The 24690-nt window shown below is 39.1% G+C and overlaps 1 protein-coding gene across 1 annotated transcript in view; it reads right to left on the bottom strand.

Annotated features, from left to right (window-relative positions):
* Window positions 1-11394: 11394 nt before the first annotated feature.
* The window catches only part of TEX261 (testis expressed 261), a 39035-nt gene continuing 25739 nt past the window's right edge, over window positions 11395-24690 (bottom strand). The window contains exons 3-6 of the mRNA XM_063459799.1: window positions 23847-24000; window positions 16686-16753; window positions 14200-14302; window positions 11395-12146 (exon numbers count right to left, since the gene is read on the bottom strand). Coding sequence (XP_063315869.1) covers window positions 12031-12146; window positions 14200-14302; window positions 16686-16753; window positions 23847-24000 — 441 coding nt within the window. The 3' untranslated portion in view covers window positions 11395-12030. The remainder of the gene's footprint in view (window positions 12147-14199; window positions 14303-16685; window positions 16754-23846; window positions 24001-24690) is intronic.

Genomic DNA, 24690 nt, shown 5'->3' with positions numbered 1-24690 from the left:
CCTTTCCTCCTTCCTCTTGGTTATAAGTCCCTTTCTTAGATGTTTCTACCTTGCCCTAGATTTCCCTATTGCCCTGGCCCTCTATTAACAAAACCTAGGGGGAAAAAAAAGAAAAAGAAAAAATAAAAGAAAATCACACTCCCGCCGAGGGTCAGTCCCGAGTCAGTCTTAAGAACCCGAAGGGCAACACACATCCTTCTAACTACTAATCAGGTTTCTCATAACCACAAGTATCTTAAAGGTGAATGCACAGGGTTCACCCCCAGCCACAGATCCATAGCATATACATCTTAGTGTAAATTAAGAATCATTTCTTCTACCTAATTTTATAATCCATTTCTGCCATTGTTCAATTCTCGGATTAAAGTAGTGTTCTTGTCTTAATATCCCTATTTCCATTTTACAGTTATTCAAGACCTGCTGTTTTATCAGCTCCCAAGTCGGGGAGTCTGGGTTTTTCCAGAATCTTGCAAGAGTAGCTTTAGTTTCAATGAGAATGTGGATTATTAACTCTTTTTTATCCTTTGGAATTATAGGCCAGCCCAAGTGCAATATCATAGAACTACAGGTGTAATCAAGATCTACCTCTATTACTTCCCTGCAGAATTTCGCTACCTTTTGCCACAATGAAGATATAATCGGGCATGACCACCATATATGGACGTAGTCTGCTCTCAATGAAGCGCAACGCCAGCAGAGATATTGAGATCCTGGATATATTTTTGTTAATTTAGTTGGAACATAATGCCATCTATTGATGACTTTATAATGACTTTCCGTTAGGTTTAGGCAATGTGAAGCTTTCAGTACCGCTTTATTGGCCTTAAGCCATTCCTTTCTCGTAATTATAATTTGTAAGTCTCTTTCCCATGCTTTTAGGGCTGGAAATTCAGGGATTGCCTTATACTTACTAAAAAGTTTTAAGCTTTTAGAAACTAAATTTTTATTATGTCTGATGTTTATCAAGTCTACAAAAAGTTGTAATCCCTCGGAAATCTCAGTTATTCTGTGTCTCATTAGAAAATGTTTTATCCTTAAATACGCAAAACTTTCTCTATAAGAAAGCAAAAAAATTTGTTTAATCTCCTCAAAAGGTCTAATTTGTTGCTGTTGGAATAGCTGATCTATTCTATTAATACCTTTGCTTAACCATGGCTCTAGATTTAAATCCTCCATATTACTGGCCAATACATGCAGTGGTAAATCAATGATAATTTTATCTTCAATCTTGAGTCTTTTTTTCCAGATTCTCCATTGGCCCAATAGGTTAGCTAGGATTATACCAATATCATCTTTCTCAAACTTATCTATACTCCAGAATAAAGTCGTTAAGTCCGGAACTGCCGCTTTCCTAGCCTCAATTTTTTCCCATGTTTCACCACAAGAACTCTCTTTCATAGAGGAAATAACATGCGCAAATGAACAAGCTTCATATATGTCCATAATATCAGGGATTCCCATCCCTCCCAATTTAGGCTTTAAATTCAAAATTTTTTTATTAACTCTGGGTTTTTTCCCCAGCCATATATATTTGTCTAAAGCAGCTTGAATCATCATGAGCCATGGTTTAGGCATTTTCAATGGTAACATACGGAATATATAACTCCATCTAGGAACCAAATAAGACTTTACAATGTTAATTCTACCTGTCCATGATATCTCTGCTGTTCTCAAGTCCTTTAGTTGTTTATTAATTTGCATCATTAGAGGTAGAACATTATATTCCATAATCCTAAAAGGATTACTGGAAATCTTAATGCCTAGATAGGTAATACATTTTTTTGCCCATTCGAAACTATATTTCGCTTTAATATATATTTTCTCTTCCTTCTTTATATTTTTGGCAAGAATAGTTGTCTTATCTACATTTAACTTAAAGTTGGAATAGTACCCAAATTCATAAATCGCCTTTAACAATTCGTCTATTGATAATATAGGGTCTGATATAGTGATTAGGACATCATCTGCATAAAGTAAAGTTTTAAGTTCCTCTTGACCTATTGTTATTCCCTTTATTTTCTCATTAGACCTGATGTCACAAATCAAGGGTTCTATATATATCAAATATAGCAGCGGGGACAGGGGACACCCCTGTCTTGTCCCATTTCTTATGTTAAACCACTCAGAGGTTATTCCCCTACCGATTGTTCTTGCCATTGGGGAGCTATACAGGGCCATGATAGCGCTCAGAATCCAGCCTTCGAAACCAAAGGCCTTTAATGCCTCCCAAAGGAAGTCCCATCTGACCCTGTCAAAGGCCTTCTCCGCGTCCAATGACAGGGCCAGCAATGGAGTGCCCGATTCTTGAACGTGTTCCAAAATGTCAATCACTGTCCTTATACTATTATTTGATTGTCTGTCCTTCATAAATCCAACCTGGTCTCCATGGATTATGGACGGGAGTACTCTTTGTAATCTCTTTGCCAAAATACTTGCATATATTTTTATATCGGAATTTAGTAAGGATATAGGACGATAATTCCCCACTGATTCCGTCGATTTATCTGGCTTTTGTATGGGAATTATATTAGCATATAGTAATTCGTTGGGCAAATCTTTTTCTCTAGCTATGCTATTGAAAAGATCTTCAAGGTGTGTTACCAACACGTCCTGGAACTGTTGGTAAAATATATTTGGAAAGCCGTCCGGCCCCGGGGTTTTGTTTTTTTTTAAAGACTCTATTGCATTTATTATTTCTAGTTTTGAAAAGGGTTCATTAATAGAATTCAGTTGTTCCCTTGATAATTTTTTTAGGGTTTTATTTTGAAAGTATGTTTCTGGTTTATAAGGGGGTTCAGGTAGATTATACAATTTTTGGTAAAATGAGTTAAATGCTTTACCTATATTTTCAGGCGTTAATTGGATGCCATCATCTGTAATAATTTTTTGTATTAATTTGTTTAATTTCGCACCTTTAACTCGATTTGTGAGCATTTTATTTGCTCGATTTCCTTTATAGTACCATTTTATTTTTAGATATTCGAGTTTTTTTGAGGTTTGTAAAAGTAGAATTTTATTGATTTTATCTTTTATTAATCCTATTTTCTCACTTATCTCTATATTTGGATTATTTTTGTTAAGTTTTGTTAGTTTATAGAGAGACACATATAATTCTGTCAGGGAAGCTTCTTTTTGTTTTTTCTTGATTGTACCTAATTTAATAAACTGTCCCCTCAGCACGGCCTTATATGTACACCAAACTATGGCATCTGAAGTTCCTTTATTCTTATTCTCCTCAAAAAAATTGTTTGTTAATTCTTTTATGGTATTTATATTTTGAGCCTCCCTAAGAAGGAATTCATTTAGTCTCCAACTATTTCTAATTTTAATATCTGGTGAGATAGTGAGATCAAGTATTACTGGGTTATGATCTGACCAGGTTACGTCATGAATCAGAACCTTTTTAGTCTTGTATGAGACCTCTAACGAACCCAAAAACAGATCTAGTCTAGAATAGGTACAGTGTGCTTTCGAAAAGCAGGTATAGTCTTTTTCTGATGGATGGTTTATCCTCCAAAGATCTAATAATTCATAGTTATTTATCAACATTGAAAATTGCATTGAGGATTTCTTTCCCCTTTTATCTTGCGTTACCCCTGCCAATGAGTTCCTATCCAACGTGCCATCCAGAATACAATTAAAATCTCCTCCTATAATGATTTTACCCTTTTTAATTTTTTCTAATTTACTCAGCACCATTTGTATAAACTGAACTGAATTAGTATTAGGAGCATAGATGTTTACAATAGTGAATTCTTCATCCTGTACTTTACATATGGCTAAGATGAACCTGCCATTTTTATCTATATCCTGGTATGTGACTTGAATATCTAAATCATCTGTCGCTAGTAAAGCTACTCCACATTTCTTTTTATCCTCTAATGATGAGCAGATTTGGATTTTAAAATTTTTGGGGATGAAACGTTTTATATCTTTCCTTAGCCAATGAGTTTCTTGTAGTAATACAACTTTTGCACCTTCCTTTTTAATATATTGATACACCATGGCTCTTTTAGTTGGGTTATTCAGGCCCTGTACATTCAGCGTCATAAACTTAACCATAGTCTAAGCCTTTGAAACTCGAGACCGTACCCCCCGGCGGGAGGGAGAGAAAAAGAAAAGAAAAAGAGGGGGGGGAGGAAAGCACATAACAATTACATTCATATGACCTCATGTAAGTCGAACATAAGGCCACACATACCCACATTTTTTGTAAAAAATTCCGTCTCCACTCCCACTTAGTGGAAGACAGAAAATGCATCCCAGAACTCTGGGAATACATCCACAACTCCACAACGAAATATGGAGTTACTTGGGGGAGCATGAGAAAACCCTCCCCGAGAGTGCCGCTGGTGTCCATATATACCCAGCGGGAAGGAGAAGGGAAGAGAGAAAAAAAAAAAAAAGAAAAAAAAAAAAAAAAAAAAAAAAAAAAAAAAACCTTTTATGTACATATCAATCATAAACCACGTTGTGAAAACTACTTTCAATATAATTTCAATTTCCTATAATACATCGTACTTTCCTTATGGTCTAAAAATTACTCTAGACCAATAACATCTCGTGTATTTATCTTACTATTCAATTTACTCCAATAAATGTCCTTATATATATATTATCCCATTTCCCTTTGGCCAAAAGTGCCTTTAAGTGTGATTATTTCAATTTCTTTATAACAGTTTTATATTACTAAAATCTGTCTTTACAGTCTAAAGTGTTATCCATACAATATCTTGTGGACCAGATAGCCAATTTAACCCTTAAATTTACCCCCAAAAATACAGTAAACACAAAAAAAAAAAAAAAAAGATATGTGTACATTCTCCTACTCTTCACTACTACCTAGTAAGTTTATATTAGTGATTTCAATATTTGTGCTTTAGAGATTATTTTGAAGCAGTGTTCTATCATACAGAGGATTCCTATCAATTTAACTAATCAAATTACACCCAAAAGTGTCCATATCTATCATTATCTGTGGGTAATCTCGTTCTCCTCTGAGAGGATATACTTTCACGTGAGTGTCATTTATATATACCATAACCTATTCCCCTGTTATGTAAAAATTATATAAATTATGTAAACAATTTTCAGTATAGATATTGCAATTTCCCATGTACCAGCTGCTAGATTATACGCCTTTATAAGCTGTAAGTAACCCGATCAGATCAATACCTTGTCAGCCATTTACAGTATAGTATATCTAGTTATTATATTTACATCAGAGGAGAGAGAGAGAAAAAAAAAAAAAAAAAAAAAATTCATCCCTTAGTCGATCCGCTGGCATGTCCAAACTTATTGATTAATTTTGCATGTGGACCTCCTGTAGCCATTTCCTGGCTAAATCTGAGTTGGCAAATACCAGAGTTTTTGCTTCATGAGTGATAATTAATTTTGCTGGGAAAGCCCAGAAGTGTCTAACATCATTTTTCCTTAGTGTCTCCAGAACCGAAGCGAATGATCGCCTTTTCTTCCTCGTTTCATATGATAAGTCTGGGAGAACTTTTATGTTCGCATATTCTTCTTTTTTACTGCCTTGCCTTGAGGTTTTTCTTATTTCTTCTCTAAATAAGTATGAGTTGCAGCAAACCATAATATCTCTGGGAGCTTCCATTGGGAGATTTTTAGGTTTTGGAATTCTATGATATCTCTCTAGAAATTTATAATTATCATCCTTCTGAATGCCCAGTTCCAGGAAGTATGAATCCAAGAATGCTTTTATTTTTTCTTGTGTGATACTCTCCGGGATGTTCCTTAATCTTAAGTTGTTTTGTCTTGATCTGTCTTCAAGATCATTTATCTTTGATTGTAGCTGTTGGATTTTCTGGTTTATTTCTCCCTGTTGCTGCTGTTGGTCTTTAATTAGTGAGTCAATAAGATCCATTTTTCTTTCGACTTGGTTAATTCTGAAGCCTATCTCTTTAATTTCCTTTTTTAAATCCTCATTATTGCTGAGAATTTCTTGTTTTATTGCTAATAGTTGCTGGTCTAGGCAGATTTTTAAAAATTCTGGCGTAACCATCGAGTTTTCCATTTGAGATGTTTCTAATTGGGATATTTTTTTCTCTCCCGCTGTCAAATTAATTTCTTTCACAGAACTCTCTGGGAATGATCTATCTGTTTGGGGGGAAAAGAAATTAGAGAGTCTTTTCTCCGTCTTGTTCTCTTTTCTTTCAACCTTCTCTTTATGTTCTTTATCTTTATCTTTGCCAAGGGACACTTTATTTTCTTGATTTCTTCTGGTTGACATAATCCCAGAGATATCATGCAGCACAGAGAAAAAAAAAAAAAAAAAAAAAATCACCAAAAGTATATCAGCTTAATTCCTTGTGTGAGATAGTTAGTCAACGAAAACGTGTTTCTGCAGCTTTAATAACGTTTTGGTTTATGTATCACGTTACGCCCTTAGATAATTGTTTGATTGATTAGAATTAGTTTTTCTTCTCTCTACTTCATCTTCATGGCATTTTTATTCTTGAATTCTTCTAGTTGACGTAATTTTAGTGATATCGTGCAGCACAAAAAAAAACAAAACAAAACAACAAAAAAGAAAAATCACCAAAAATATATCAGCGTGAGTCCGTTTAGTCAATGTAAACGTATTTCTTCAACTTTAGTGACGTTTTGACGTTTTAATTTATGTATCACGTTACACCCTTAGATAATTGGTTGATTAAAATTAGTTTTCCTTCTCTCTACTTCATCTTCATAACTCCTTTTTTTATTTTTTCCCTTTTTCCTTTAAGAGTATGCATTCATAGGTGGAGGTTCTTTATATGCACTCTTTACTTTTTCCAAGCTATGGTGTTTAACACTGTTCAGTTTTAGGATAAATTATGGGAAATCATGGGTTTTCCCCCTCCTTCGCTTCCAATACACCGTTTCCCAATTCCTTCTATATTTATGAAGGCATGTAAATGTAAAAAAAAGAAAAGTAAACTAAAATATCACTTTCTCTGTCTTACTTTTCTTCCCCTTTCACTTTCCGTTGAATTATTTTTACCACCCCACGTTTAACTAGACCTGGGGGGAATTACTGCAGCGGGGAAAACAAGAAAAAAATTCCAAGATATTGTATTGCTTTGTCGGGTGCTGAGTGCTGAGTACCAATATGTATAATTGTTGTAATTGGTATAATTCTCACCCGTCTTCCTTAAACTGCATCCGCCCATCAGCCTTAAGTTACAGCTAGCAGCTTAAGCGTGTAGTTATGAGTAAGAAGTCCAATGCTCACAGGTCTCTGCCCCGACCTCAGCAATAATAGGGCGCCTCTATTTCTCCCGCAGTACATGTATCCACTCGGGTCGAGGGCACGACCGGGCTAATCATGAATCCTGGATCATAGATCTCGCGTTTCATTCAAATCTCCTCCGTCCGTCATCCGACTCCCACGGCACTCTCGGCGGGCTTCACTCCCTCCACCCCCCTTACGTAGCGCTCGCGCACACGCGTCCTACGTCATCCCCCCTGCTGACAAGAGGAGGATTTTAACTCTGTTAGGGTGGCGTGGAGTCCTCCCATGTTGCCTACGTGTATATTTATGTATTATGTTTACATAATTACGTGATTTTACTAAGTATATATTGGAGGAATTGCCAGGCAGAGAATTTTATTTGCAAGCCCTATATTTGCTGCCTAACACCAACTCCAGTGGCTGTCACTCAGACAACCACTAGAGGGACTTCCTAATTAAGGTCCTGCAAAGATTGCAGGAAGGATGTTCAGCATCACTAAGCATTTGGTTAGTGCATCTCTATGGTGTAATCCTGACTGAGCATTGACTGAGACTGACATGCTGACAGAAGAAAGACAAGTTTGTATTTCAGCACCATAATTACTACAGCATGCAATTGTGTTTATGGTGTTTAGAGAGTTCCTTTAATTAAAATAAATTTAAAATAAAATGTAACATCGTATGAAAAACAGTTAACACAGGTTATAGTGGATTTCAATATTATTTCCAATGGTGTAAATTTCAGAGAAAAGATAATTTCTCTATAAAAGAAAATATGTCTCATATCAAGAATTACTGCTAGAGTGGAAAGCACACAGTATAAATGTTAAAAGGACACTATAGTCATCAGAAAAACTGCAGTTGTTCAGTGCCCTGTCGTGGTTTCCATGCTGTTGGTTATCGAGAGCGCGTTCCTGATACTGTTTATTTGTTTTTTACCTTTGCTTGACTTCCTGTATTTCTGGTATCCCTGACCCTTTGGCTTTGTTCTAATCGTATTTGTTCCTTTCTGTATTCCTGACCTTGGCTCGTGTCTGGTTAGGCTCTTACGTTAAATCTGGCCATTCTAAGGCCCGATAATACGTTGTTACGGTTTGTTATTTTTGTCCGTGTTTGACTTAGTTCTGCATGTTGGACCACTGGTTCGTCCTGACAAAATGTTGAGAACCAATGATATACATACTTACTAGAGTTTAAAAGCAATGCATACACGGGGGCGGAGCCTGACGTCCGAGTCGACAGGACGTGTGGAAACCGAGCTCCCTTCCCCTCGCAGGATCTTTCTGGTATAACCACGCTTTTCTAGCCACAATCACCCCCACAGTGTGCTGTGTAGGGGAAGCTTCTATGAACCCAGACATACTATTGACGTGCAGCTTGGTAGTCGGGGCCCCCCGGAGTCAATCTGCAGCCTACAAGTGACTGTGCTGGGGATAGACGGCCGCTCTACAGACATCCACATGAACTTACCCAGCTCCTACCCCCTCCCATCCCCCTTTGGACCAGTGAGGGTTATCCTGGTCCCCTCTGCAACATCAAGCACGACTCTGCTGAACAGTCCCAAAAGCTTACAGTGCCAGCAACACTCAAAATGGCAGAGAAATACTCCTGAGCTGCAGAGCCTGTCACTGTTCAGACCAACAGGACTATGCCACTAATATCCTGTCACAACTGGAAGCTGCATTTGAGCACTTCTGGGGACAACTAGCAGAGCAGTTGTCAACATCACACTTCCCACGGTCTGAGAGCGATCAGAGATTCTAGAGACAAGAGTCAGGAAAGACCCCTCATAGAAAATTCAACTTCACAAGCTTGTGTCTCACTACTCACCCGCCCTCCCTGACTGAGGGCCAAACAGGGATTGCACCCACCACATTGTCCACCCAAGCGGAAAATCACTCACCGGTATTGGCGCCAAAACATCCAGACTTACCGTATTCTCCCCCAAGGGAGGAACGTATGCTATGAGATCCTAGGTCTGCGGGCCTTCCCGACACTTCCCTGGCTGTTCATCCCAGCAGACTTTTTCGTTCCACTCTGAGCCTACCAAGTGTGGGAGTCGGCTGAACGCCTGTACACCAGCATGTGGTGACCTATCAGCTAAACATTAGAGCCTAGCAATCTCAGTAACCACCATTTTGGTTTTCTTGTTTTACAATGAGTTACTCTCCACCTTCCTCTGAATGTAATGGTCTTAGGAAAGTGCTGCTGATACCAGAGGTTTAATTTTCATTACTGTGTTATTGCCTTGTTATTCTGTTACTTATAAAGCCTGCGACACCAATTTGACCCAGATATGCAAGTTTAACATTTATGATTTTTCTAATCGTACAAAAAGTGCAGTCCTCTCTTGACATTTTATACTGTTGTTGCATCCATGTCTTGACGTAATCCATCTTGTGAAATGTTTCTGCATGCCAGAATTTCAAACTATGCACTACAAAAATAAAGAAAAAAATAAAAAAATAAAAGCAATGCACACATATTAGCCCTACATCATGTGGTGTAGATTATCTCTCACACAGTTTCCTACAAAATACCAGTAAGAATCTTAACTTGACAATGTTACATGCTCATAATGTTATAGCTCACTGCAGTGGTTATGGTGTTTCGAGTCTGTTAACACTGTTCTCTGGCGTACGAGCCCTGGATTATTATCTGTGTTGACAATAGTACAACAAATTAATTTGGATAATGCAGAAGTGTCGATAAGTTTTTCTTCACCTGCTAAACCATTTAATCGTTTAGATTTATTCAATTCCCACTGTTAAAACAGGGAATTACAAAAATAAGTCTCTTTGAAAATACAGGCTTAGTCCGCTCCATACTATTCATGGACCTATCGAATTTGACAGCAAGAAGCGTTTGAAAAATATTTTTTGCCTAATTGCCGCTGAAAGCACTAACAAAAAAATGAAAAGCCTATGGGAGTCAAAAAGACCCCCACACTAGTACAAGGGGGTTATATTCACTCCATGCCCACTTAACTACTGCCCAGTTGCTAGCAACATACAGATCCTCCCCATGCTCACACCAGAGGGGACGTTCATTAAGAAAATTAAAGCAATTAATAATAGGCGGCAGGTGGGGGTTATTATACTGTAATGAGGGTGGCATTTATTGTCCTTCAGCCCTCACTCACAGGGCTCTAAGTAATAAACGAGTGGGGACTCTAATACTGCCCATGGGTAGGGACTTGTGGAGGGGGCATTATGACCCCAACCCACGCATTATTAGTTAGCTGGATTGCACCGTGTTGGCACGGGGCACAATATGTCCCCCCTGCTTTTTTTAATAAATGGTCCCACGGTGTGGTCTCAGAAGTTGGTCACTGATGTGTCCACATCACAGTCCTTTCATTAGAAGCCACCACCACAAAGACCACCTGTACTTGGTCCTCCCTGCAGGTTGTAAATACAGAAATAAGGTACATGAAGCAGGACTGTATCTTGAATACCCCAACAATCCAAGAAAAATGGAAAGGATAGCAGTAAAATCTGCGCCAAACACATAAATAGGAGTGTCATGTAAATAAGAGGATATATACGATTTAAATCTAACAACTTGAATACAAAGTACAGTACATGTCCCAAAGAGAAAAGTACCTTTAGTAGTGAAGTAAAATCTTTTTTTAGAGGTTAGTCGGTTATCCTCCTTGATGGGCAAACGATCAGATCTTTAAGTAAGATGAGAGGGCAACCTGTTCTGGATCGGTTCTCAATATCTGATACGAAATGTAAACCTAGAAAAAAATAGTGTAACCCAGTATATTCAAAGACCTACTTTCTATAGTGATAAATATACACTCACAAATGGAGAGCCTCCAATCAGATCTTAGATGGCGATAAGAGCGATATGATCGCGGCTCACGGATAAAGACATATCTGAGTGGAGATCAAACCGCTCTAAGCGCTAAGTTCATTGAGCTTTGGATATTGAGCAGAGGTTCGGGGGCAGAGTGAACAGGCGTCATTCCAATGAAGATATGTTGTCCATAGTGGTCCTTTAACTTTCTTTCACAATATCAGCCAATGCAAATCACTTAGGTAAAATGGAATCAATGCACAATTAAACAGCCAGCTTCAACATTTTCCTAGGTAGATAAAATCTTACCAAACATTAAAGAGAAAAATTAAACAATATAGAAATCAAGACAACAATTAAGAAAGGCTGCTTTTATTTCACAAGAGCAGAGGCTACTGCAGTCACTGCACGTTTCTTGTTAAATGTCCACTATGCTGAAAACACACATTTATTAGAAATCACATTAATCTCTGCAGAGCTGAATGACTAAGAGAGGCCAAACTGGCCTACGCCAGAAAAAATAAAGAAAAAAATCTATCGGCATTAAGTAAATTTTGTTTAAAAAAATTGACTAGAACCTTGGATTTTTCATTGCAGAATGAGTCTACTTTTTATTCTTGAATTAAATAAGAGTACTCCTAACAAGTAAACCCAGTGAGTTTAAAATAGCCTTTTCTGTAAATCAGTAAATTAGGGAACGACTCCTCCACTTCGAGCAATCACGGGGATGCGTTGACAAACGGGAGAACCTCAACTGGTTTTGGGCACGTAAAGCAGCACCTTCCACTGGATCCAGGACTTCCATCCACACAGCAGCTCTTATATCCCTGAAAACATCCTTTGGGAAAAGCGTACGTGCAAATATGAAGCCCGAGACAGCCTCCATGGTTCAACCCTTTGCAAGTCTTTCTTCTTTTATTTAAGCTCTGTTTTAGTGTTTCAGCGTGGCTGCTGTGCACAGGTCGATCCCACAGGGAGGAGGAATGCAGGGCTCAGTACATTTTCTGCCTAGTAGGCAATATGGCTTCCTTGATGAATGAGAAGATAACAAGGATTCCAGAACGTTTTCCTCGCTTACCTTTCGTAAAATAATTGGAAACCACGTCATCTACAGGACAAATAAACATAATAAGTATCATCAAATGACTGTGTGGTAAACCTCCATTGTACATTCAGGGCATGGATAGGTTTCAATCTCTTTATTGCCATACCAGCAGAAATATGTTTTTCTCTCGCATTTTTACATTATTTTTGTATGCTTTAAACTATTCAGGAAGGATCTGAACAATAAGGGCTTTTAATGTTTCGGAAAAATAGCTCCTGGATCTACGACTGGCAATTAAAAAAAACTGTATAATTGTGTCACTAAAAAGTAATCGGCTTACCATTTAAAATGACTCAAAAAAGAAATAAAGACAAACAAAAATACATACAGACTGCTGAATGCTCACTTTGTAGTGCTGTAGCCCTTCACAATTTGCTGTTAGAGATCCTATTTTTCACATTATTTTAAATGGGAGTTTATCATATGAACTTCAGTAGGTGTTATAAGTCGTATTCATAAATAAACATGATTAAATAATGAGGCTACTTGGCAAGCTAACAATAGCCATTGTGCTGTGAGTACACAGTCACTTTAAAAACTAAAAATAATATTGTTTAGGTTTAGAGTGAAACGGTGGTCAAAAAAAAAAAAAAAAATCCCCTTACCCTAAATTGCTCCATATACATTGAATATATCACATCACAAAGATACATGGTGTACTCAATGTAAAATATAGAGATTAATGCACCTATTCTCCGTTCCAGCCCTGCCATCATCGAGCTTAGTAGGTGTTACTCTTCATGGAACACCCACCTTCGCTCCACCCCTGGTCTTCAGTGATTTGCCCTGTGAGGGGCAAGCCACCTCAGTGACGCCGGTTTCATTGCCAGAGACTAAACGGAGTGACATCCTCCGTTCCTATCGTCTTTCCGGAGCTAGAAGGAGAGGAAACTAGGGAGTTTCCATAGGAACCACAGAACATGCACCAAAAGGAGCTCCTGAGGGAGATGCTTTTCCCTCTTCCTTGTCAGGACAGCTGGGAGAAAAGCCTATATTTAAATAGTTTTTCCTCCTAATCTATAAAATGTGCTAGTAAAACTGCTAGCACAATGTGTAGATAGATGTTTCGGGCATAACACATGCCCTTTAAGGAGATAAGTAAATGCTAGCCTTTCAGTGGTGAAATAACAGGCACTGTAGGAAGTGCAGCTGTATCTGGTCCCAAGAGAGAGATAAACATAGGTGGGCAAGACCTTGCTCACGTCTTCTTGACAATTTCCTGTGTTTGCAACAATATACACGCTGTACCAAGTCATGTTGCAGTGGTATCCATAGTTTTTAGGAGTCACAAGGAGCAGGTTTAAAAATCTTTATACCACGATAAATACCCATCTCTTTCCTTACTAAAATGCTAGCAAAAATGAAAGGAACCCAATAGTTCTTTTGGAACCCAGGACCCTATTTTTTTTTGTTTAAAAACAAAAGCCAATGAAATTAACCCTTTACTCACATGTAATTCAAAGATGAGAGAGCTTCTCTGCAGCTCGACCCGCCATCGATGACATCAGGATTGATGAACATTTTGTCCAATCAAATCTCAGAGAAGCATTGTGGATTTAATGCGCATTTGCAGCAAGCGTGATGATCCAATCAAATGTTTGTCATAGACATACACTGAATCCAATGCTTCTCTATGAGAAGCACCAAACGTTTGACATCCTCATGCAGTGAATGAGGATGTCAAGTGTAAAGAAGCGTGTTTGACTTGGCTCTGGAGGCACCATCTAGTAGCTCTAGCTTGAAAGTGCATTGAGCCCAACAATACAAACACTGCTGTCTCTCCTAAATGGCAATGTCTCAAATTGTGGGAATTAAACGGTAGGGACAATGGACCTAGAAAACTTAATTGAGGTGAAGTGGTCTGGGTGCTGATAGCATTCATTGACGTTAAGCAAAGTATAGAAAATGTGGAAAAAAAAAAAAGAAGATACACAACATTCCCACGCCCAAAAAATGCTGTTAGCAGCCCTCAACCACTGACTCACTTAACAGAACCTCTGCCACAGGCGAGTCCATTTTAAGGCAGTTCAGGATTTATGTGACATTAAGGACTCACCTCCTTGTTGGATTGTAGATGGCAACACATTCTCTCCCGCTGACAGGGACACAAAGAACGCAAAAGGTATAAGCCACAGGCAGAAGGTAAAGTATGCAAGGACCTGCAGCGGAGAAAACACACACATCACCGGCATGTATATCATTAAGAGAATTACCTTGGACTTCTTTGTTTGTACCAGAACAGTAAAATCAACAAACAATCAGCAGGCACCAGTTCACAGTTTTAGAAACACTTTGAAGGTTTCATTGGTTACAGGAGCACCTTCACCTACTCCCTTTTCTCTTCACATGGTGTTTGAAAGGGAACAGGGACCTTTATTTCCGTATCACCACTACTACCACCAAGGGCGGAACTGCTGATCGCCCCATATCCTCTCACCTCCGACTGCAGTGGGGGAGAAGGAATGGAAGCATAACGGAGCTGAAAAGTGCGTGTTAGTGAAGACTATTTTAATCACTTCTGACAGACAAGGACACACATTTTGGGCATTTAGTCCCATACAGTGACTTGGATTTAACAAGCACTGACTTACTATTAAAGGGGCAGTTTAAGTACCACAATCTCCACAGCATCTCTTCTTGCCACATTTTAACCCCTTAAGGACCAAGCTTCTGGAATAAAAGGGAATCATGACATGTCACGCATGTCATGTGTCCTTAAGGGGTTAAAGAACAATTTACACTTGCACACCCTAGAGACTCCCTTTGTTTAGCAAACTGCTGACTAGCACCATAGCCACAACAATGTACTATATTGGTTATGGTGCTCAATCAGTTCCTTTGTAATATATTTAAACACACCAATGTGATCTATGATAACCGGTTTCATGCAGTGCTATTACAAACAAATGCCAAGCAGCCTATTAAAGCAATCAGTGTCCTTGACAGATTAACCAAATTCCCCTTGAGTAGTGTATCTTGTGCAAGAGGATTGCTATAATGCCAAGCAGTTGGCAGTGCTTGTTTTATGCACCAGCGCACAATAACAGATCCTTCACATACAATAAACAGCTGGTGTTACCCTCTAACCTAACCACACATCAATCAAAACAGGTGGATAAGAATTAACGGTATCTGCTATTCACGGTCCACTTCTTTGTTAAAAATATTTCAGTGACAAAAAACATTTCAACACACTATAGGGACTAACATGTTTTTAAATTAAAGGCAGGCATGTGATGAGTATGGGTGGAATAAACAATGCACAATTTTGCAGCAAGTATATCATAGAACACTGAGGGCCTAAAGGAAGCATGTGATTGGCACATAGGGATTTATTTATAGAGACCAATTCTGGGGCAAGGTTCCATCAGTGGAGCAAACACTCTGTCATTGGTGGACACTCTGGAATATCCTTCCACTGTGTGCATGTGTGAATAGAAATTATGAGAGAATATTTACAATAATCTGAGAAATGTATGAGAGGTATTACACACAGAAGCAGGGCTTAATTCCTTTTATACAAGGTTTGCCGACTCACTATAAACAAGCATAAAAAGAGACTGAAATCAGTAAAATGATTTTGCTGTAAATATAAAATCTTATTTCAAGCACACCTTACAGATCACTAAAGGGACAAATCACAAGATCAAACACTGGTTATAGTTTGTAAAAGCTGCCTATACGACTCTCCGTTAGTATCGCTGCCACCTACAAGTTCTAACTACATCACAAACTACATGAACCTTTCACAGGGAATCTAGAGAACGAGATAAAAAGCATCCAAAACCAGTGAATTGCTGGATAATGAGAGCCTGTATACAGCACCAATGCACATTTCCAATAGGAACAGAGAGGATGAGGATTGGTTGCTACAGATGGACCAGAGGGACTTGCTGTAAAACAGACTAAGGGATCCACCTCTGTAAAGAAAATAAATTAACTCACTGTATGCCTTATAAACTATGCTGTTGTATTACAGCTCCAATGATGCTTTGCTAGACTTTAAAAAAGTCAATGTTGTCCTTAAACATCAGGGGATCTACCTTCTGGGCTCTTCTCTATTAGGTATGGGGCTAATTTGGAGAAAGTTGGAGTTACCTATCAGCACCCAATTCCCAGAGCTATGCCACCGATACTCCACAATCATTTGTTGTAGTTAAAACAAAGTATGGCGCAAGGTTTTATTTTCATACATAGATATTCTAAAATATAAAGCACAAAGCCAATAAACACATGCTGCTTATAAAAGTTACACATTCAATAAGGATGGATTTTCATAAATTAGAAAATATACAATTCATAAGGAAAATGTTAGCTTTTTTCGGACAGTAGATATGCAAAGAAGAGCTGATCGAGTTTAACCCCTTAAGGACACATGACATGTGTGACATGTCATGATTCCCTTTTATTCCAGAAGTTTGGTCCTTAAGGGGTTAAAGAAATCCTTTCCCTAACCAGACAGCATATCAAGGTAAGTGGCAGGGGGCTGATCCAGCTGCGATAGAAGACGCCTTGTGTTTGCAGTATACTATAATCACGTACCTCTGAGAAGGGGTAATACTCTTCAGCGAAGAACTGGAAAGCCAAGTAGTGATTCAGCACCACAAGAGCTGTCAAGGAACATTAAAGATTTAGCTGTGAGATATAAATACAGAGGCTTTATTTAATCACCAACAACTGCTTATACATTCAAGTCTGTGCGCGAGCGCTCATAAAGCTTATGTTGGCAAAATACAAAGCCTGCAGCTGCGGACACTTTAACAGCAGAATCCTAAACAGATTACACACTTGTTTCATATTGTGCTTCACTGATTTCATTTTAGTACGCTGAGCTGTACTGAGAGCAGTGTACACGGAACTGCTCACACGGGACACCTGCAGTAATTTAATTCTCTATTGGGATTACTGTACTCCAGCTACATGGCTAGCTCGGTATACCGTATACTGACAGTCTATACACTGTGCACAATGCTAACTCAATATACCGTATACCTAGTCTATACACTGTGCACAATGCTAACTCAATATACCGTATACCTAGTCTATACACTGTGCACAATGCTAACTCAGCATACCGTGTACTGACCGTCTATACACTGTGTACAATGCTAACTCAGCATACCGTATACTGACAGTCTATACACTGTGCACAATGCTAACTCAATATACCGTATACCGAGTCTATACACTGTGCACAATGCTAACTCAATATACCGTATACCTAGTCTATACACTGTGCACAATGCTAACTCAGCATACCGTGTACTGACCGTCTATACACTGTGTACAATTCTAACTCAGCATACCGTATACCGAGTCTATACACTGTGCACAATGCTAACTCAGCATACCGTATACCGAGTCTATACACTGTGCACAATGCTAACTCAGCATACCGTATACCGAGTCTATACACTGTGCACAATGCTAACTCAGCATACCGTATACCGAGTCTATACACTGTGCACAATGCTAACTCAGCATACCGTGTACTGACCGTCTATACACTGTGTACAATGCTAACTCAATATACCGTATACTGACAGTCTATACACTGTGCACAATGCTAACTCAATACACCGTATACCGAGTCTATACACTGTGCACAATGCTAACTCAATATACCGTATACTGACAGTTTATACACTGTGTACAATGCTAACTCAGCATACCGTATACTGACAGTCTATACACTGTGCACAATGATAACTCAGCATACCGTGTAATGACCGTCTATACACTGTGCACAATGCTAACTCAGCATACCGTGTACTGACAGTCTATACACTGTGCACAATGCTAACTCAATATACCGTATACTGACAGTCTATACACTGTGCACAATGCTAACTCAATATACCGTATACCGAGTCTATACACTGTGCACAATGCTAACTCAATATACCGTATACTGACAGTTTATACACTGTGTACAATGCTAACTCGGTATACCGTATACTGACAGTCTATACACTGTGCACAATGCTAACTCAGCATACCGTATACTGACCGTCTATACACTGTGTACAATGCTAACTCAGCATACCGTGTACTGACAGTCTATACACTGTGCACAATGCTAACTCAGCATACCGTATAGCGAGTCTATACACTGTGTACAATGCTAACTCAGCATACCGTATACTGACCGTCTATACACTGTGCACAATGCTAACTTGGTATACCGTATACTGACCGTCTATACACTATGCACAATGCTAACTTGGTATACCGTATACTGACCGTCTATACACTGTGCACAATGCTAACTCAGTATACCGTATACTGACCGTCTATACACTATGCACAATGCTAACTTGGTATACCGTATACTGACCGTCTATACATTGTACACAATGCTAACTCAGCATACCGTATACTGACCGTCTATACACTGTGCACAATGCTAACTCAATATACCGTATACCTAGTCTATACACTGTGTACAATGCTAACTCAATATACCGTATACCTAGTCTATACACTGTGTACAATGCTAACTCAATATACCGTATACCGAGTCTATACACTGTGTACAATGCTAACTCAGCATACCGTATACCGAGTCTATACACTGTGCACAATGCTAACTCAATATACCGTATACTGACAGTTTATACACTGTGTACAATGCTAACTCGGTATACCGTATACTGACAGACTATACACTGTGCACAATGCTAACTCAGCATACCGTATACTGACCGTCTATACACTGTGCACAATGCTAACTCAGCATACCGTGTACTGACCGTCTATACACTGTGTACAATGCTAACTCAGCATACCGTGTACTGACCGTCTATACACTGTGTACAATGCTAACTCAATATACCGTATACCGAGTCTATACACTGTGTACAATGCTAACTCAATATACCGTATACCGAGTCTATACACTGTGTACAATGCTAACTCAGCATACCGTGTACTGACCGTCTATACACTGTGCACAATGCTAACTCAGCATACCGTATACTGACCGTCTATACACTGTGCACAATGCTAACTCAGTATACCGTATACTGACCGTCTATACACTGTGCACAATGCTAACTCAATATACCGTGTACTGACCGTCTATACACTGTGCACAATGCTAACTCAGCATACCGTATACTGACCGTCTATACACTGTGCACAATGCTAACTCAATATACCGTGTACTGACCGTCTATACACTGTGCACAATGCTAACTCAGTATACCGTATACTGACCGTCTATACACTGTGCACAATGCTAACTCAATATACCGTATACTGACCGTCTATACATTGTACACAATGCTAACTCAGCATACCGTATACTGGCCGTCTATACACTGTGCACAATGCTAACTCAATATACCGTATACCGAGTCTATACACTGTGTACAATGCTAACTCAATATACCCTATACTGACAGTCTATACACTGTGCACAATGCTAACTCAATATACCGTGTACTGACCGTCTATACACTGTGCACAATGCCAACTCAATATACCGTGTACTGACCGTCTATACACTGTGCACAATGCTAACTCAGTATACCGTATACTGACCGTCTATACACTGTGCACAATGCTAACTCAATATACCGTGTACTGACCGTCTATACACTGTGCACAATGCTAACTCAGCATACCGTATACTGACCGTCTATACATTGTACACAATGCTAACTCAGCATACCGTATACTGACCGTCTATACACTGTGCACAATGCTAACTCAATATACCGTATACCGAGTCTATACACTGTGTACAATGCTAACTCAATATACCCTATACTGACAGTCTATACACTGTGTACAATGCTAACTCGGTATACAGTACAGTCTAAATGCTGTGTATACTGCTAACTCAGAATACTATAGACTGACAGCCTATATAGCATGGTGAATACGGATTGCAATAAATATTTTACATCACTACAAAGGGCATAGTTCTTAGAGCACCCCTAATTCACCCTGATCTCTGCTGCTATAAGATTCCAGTACGTTTTAAAACATAGTCCAGTATTAGTAAATCAACGTGTGGTGACTGAAAAAGCTTTTTGGGGATAAACTACTTCTCGCATAATTCCCAATACACTAGAATGTTAGGAGCTTGATTGGATTGTCTCATTCAGGCATGGGAGTGTCTGTCTGCAGATGTAGTCAAACCCACTAAGCAGCGCACAAAGCAAAACTTTTCAGAGTAACATCTTTTAACTTTTTCAGCAAAATATATATAAAATGACTTATTTAGGATTAAACTAAAAATATATTGTCAAATTTTAAGTAGACAATACCTTAAAGCAGGGATTCCCAATTAGCTTTTCCAGTGGTGCCCTTTGACATAGTGTACCAACATTGTGGAACCCCTAAATTTTGGGGGGTTCATTACCTTTTAATTAGCAGAGTGTAAGGTTTTCTATTGTTGCAATTTTTTTGGTGATACTAAACAGGTTGTAGTACGTAGGAGTGTGTGTGTGTGGACAGACAGACAGACAGACAGACAGAGATGGTTTAGGCACTCACCCTTTAAAAACTTTCTGATTATTCTTGCCTTTGGTGCTGCCAGCGTCAAACATATATCCAGAGATTAATAGGAGCACTCAAAAGGACTTCGTTTTCGTGTTTTTAATGTGGCAAAAAAGTTTACATCAAAGTGTAACGCATCAAATCAATCAGATTGATTTGATGCGTTACACTTTGATGTAAACTTTTTTGCCACATTAAAAACACGAAAACAAAGTCCTTTTGAGTGCTCCTATTAATCTCTGGATAGAGAGATATATATATATATATTAGTACAGGGATGTGTTTGTATGTAACGTTTGCATTTGCGAGCAGGGGTGTGTTTATATGTAGTGTTGGATTTAAATGCAGATGTACATTTGTGTGTAGTGTGGTGTTTGGGTGTTTATATACAAGTTCGGAGTTGGAATTCAGGGGTGTTTTTGTATGTAATGTTAGTGTTTGCAGGGGTGTGTTGGTGTTTGATTGATGGGATGTATGCACACTGCCACATACTTACAAAGATATAAACATAAAAACACACTGACACACATTCATATACACACTGACATACAAACACACACAAACACACACAAACACGAAGACGCATACCTTGACACACAGGTACAGATACAAACAAATATACACACTGGCACATACACACACACACACACACAGTGACACGCAGTTGTAACCAACATAGATGCTTCCAGTGGTTTCCCCAAATTTAACTGAAAACAAAACTTATAATGACTTCTCCAGTCTCAAATGTATTCAACCCCTAAACAGAATGCCCCACAATAGCAGAAATATGCAAAACAAGTACTGCCTCAAGCACACCTGATGAGACTAGTCAAGGTTTCACTAGTTGCAACAGGTGTGTTTGAGCTGGAACATTTGAAATACCTGAACTGGCTAGGGATTTGCTGAGTGTCACGTTTAACTGCATGTTAGAAATATGGATAAGTCAAAAGAATTGTTCACAAATTTAAACAAACAAGGAACAGGATACAAAAATATAGCGAAGGCACTGAATGTTCCAAGAGACACCATTGGAAGCATAGTTCGCAAGTTCAAAGTTGCAAGAACAGTGATTATACTTATACTGGCCATAGCAAAAAAACAGGAAGCTATCAATGGGTGCAACCAGATTTATGAGAAGACAGGTTGTGGAAAACTTTTGAGTGACTGCATAAGACCCTTTTTAGTGAGCACAGTAAGGTGCGTACTAATCGCAGAAGGTTTCCATGCCAGAACAGAGGTACACCACTAATGCCCCAAAAGCTCAAGAAAAGTCGGCTCAAGTATGCTTAAAATCATATAAATAAGCCACAAATATTGGCAATCTGTTCTGTGGAGCGATAAAACAAAATAACCTTTCGTCTGGAGTATGTCTGGAGAAGGCATACGTTGAAAAGAATACTACAGTTAAGCATGGTGGTGGCTGCTTTGCATTTTACGGCACTGGAACCAGCAGCATGTGAAAGGCAAGATGGATTAATTTAAGTATCAGAAAATCCTAGGAGAAAATGTCATGCCATCTGTGAGGAAGTTGAAGCTTCCAACAAAACAATACTAACAACAACGTATATAACTAGGAAAGGGACATTCAGAGTACCCTGGTACATCCTGGGGATATCACCTTAGCTATAATTGTTACTATTACCCAATTTAATGGTACTCATTTTTATCTACCTCGGAAGGATGAAGGGCTGAGTCAACCCTGCCGGGATTCGAACCCAAGGGTTGAACAGATTCTACTGATGATGCATTAGCCCACTGAGCTCTCCCACCGGCAATGATCCCAAGCATACCCTTAAATTCCACAAAGACTTAGTTGCAGAAGTCGCCCTGGAAAATGTTACCGTGGCCATCACATTCAGCTGACTAGAACCCTCTTTGGGGGGATTTAAAGAAGGCGCTTGCAACACACACACACACACACACACACACACAAGAATATTACTGAACTGTAGGCCAGGGATAGGCAACCTTTGGCACTCCCGATGTTGTGGACTACATCCCCACATAATGCTCTTACACCCATAATGCTGCCAAAGCATCATGGGAGGTGTAGTCCAAAACATCTGGAGTGCCGAAGGTTGCCTATGCCTGCTGTAGGCCATGAGCCATGGGCTAGTATTCCTGAGGAACGCGGACATAAACTGGTGTCAGGCTACTCATCGCGTTCGCAGCAGGTCATAACAGCAAAAGGGTGCTCTACTATGTACTAAAGATGCTTGCCATGAAGGGATTGAAATTGAGACCGTAGAAGTCATTACATGTTGCATTATTAAGTGAATTTTGGGAAACCACTTGAAGCATTCGTTTCGTTGAGCTATTTCAATGGTTTGTTTGATTTGTTCATTGTAAACAGCTTAAAGCCTGTACATTTTTACAATAAACCCGATTTTCAATTTTGATTGCAACTGTAAACACAACTTGACACACACACACACAGACACAGACACACACACACACAGAGACACACACACACACAGAGACACACACACAGAGACACACACACACAGAGACACACACACACAGAGACACACACACACAGAGACACACACACACAGAGACACATTGAATATCTTCCTACCCTGAAAAAATTGTACAGTACTATTATTGTCTGTATTTTTTTTATTCTGAGGTTTTCAACCAGCCGTTTCGTATTATAGCTGTAAGTACGTATAACTCTGGGCGCAGTAGGCGCAGTATACTCTTTACTCTTTTTGTAACACGAGGTTTGGGAATCCTCTTACTATATTCAGCAGCCCTCACTTATTTATTGTGTCATAGAGAGCGCCTATTTCTCTCTGTTTCTGATCTGTGGAAGGTCTGCAGCAGCTCACTCCTTACTGTTGCCTCTCTCCATGTGTCACTTTCTCCCAGCATTGATACTACAGCAAAGATACCCATAGGGTGGCCTTAAATGCAAATAATGGCGGACATTTTGGATTGGCAAATCACGATGGAACCTCAGTTTTGTTCTCGCAGAACACCAATTGGAAAACTCTGCCTTAAAGTATAGTGAGAGGGGGTATTACATTATAAGGTTTTGAGTGAAGCTTGAAATTAACAAAATTAAACAACTGTAGCTAAAGGCTGCAATTTTATTTAAGTAAAAAAATGAAGGGGGCTGAATACTTTCTCAGCACATTGTATATCAATATCATTAAAAACCCCAACCCCTCCCCGCAACAGAGGAGTACTCACCACAGGATAGAATGAAGTTGGGGGATGTTAGCAATATGAAAGGGAATGTCTGTAGCAATCCAAAGTATACTACATTCGTGAAAAGTCCTACTCCCACCATCACCCCGGGGAACTTCTCAAACAGGTACAGACCAATCAGCACCCCTGTAGAAAACTGAAAGGCAAAACCACAAGATCACTTAACATGTTCAAATGGCCTGTACCAAACGTACCCAATAAGTAGATCCCCAGCTGTTGTAGAACTAAACCTCCCATGATGCTTTGCGCGCCTTTAAAATGCCTTTAGAATGACAAAGCATCATGGAAGGTGTAGTTTTAAAACACCTGGGGATCTACCACTGGCCTATATAAATAACAGAGAGAAGAAAGACACAGGTCTGGTAATACACACACACACACAGTTCTGGTAATAAGAGCAGGCAGGATGTAAACTCATGGAACAGAGTAACACAAACGACTGAAAATTATGGTAAAAGATCTAAACAAACCATAACAAGAGGTATACTGAATCCTTTTCTTAATATTTCTATTACATGTTTTAGATTTCCATGCTGCACGGATGGTGAAGCCATCAATATATATAAATTAACACCAGCTGTCAGTCAATGAGACAGCACATAACTACCTCATGTCACCCCCCCTTGTGTTCCAAGCATGCAGAGCTCAGCTACTGCAATGTACTGGGCTGGTTGCCTGGCAGTGATAGGAGTATGATTGCTCCCACCAGTAACCGCACTTTACATGCTGGGATCTCAGTGATCCCAGCATTTAGTGGCTGCCTGAGAGTGACAGGAGTGTGAATGTTGTCAGCATGTTCATTCAATGTCAGATTTCTGTAAAAATT

Source organism: Pelobates fuscus, chromosome 6 (assembly GCF_036172605.1).
Source record: "Pelobates fuscus isolate aPelFus1 chromosome 6, aPelFus1.pri, whole genome shotgun sequence".
In the NCBI taxonomy this organism is placed as follows: domain Eukaryota; kingdom Metazoa; phylum Chordata; class Amphibia; order Anura; family Pelobatidae; genus Pelobates; species Pelobates fuscus.
The sequence above is the reverse complement of the archived record's forward strand: the minus strand, read 5'-3'. Positions and strand labels throughout refer to the sequence as shown.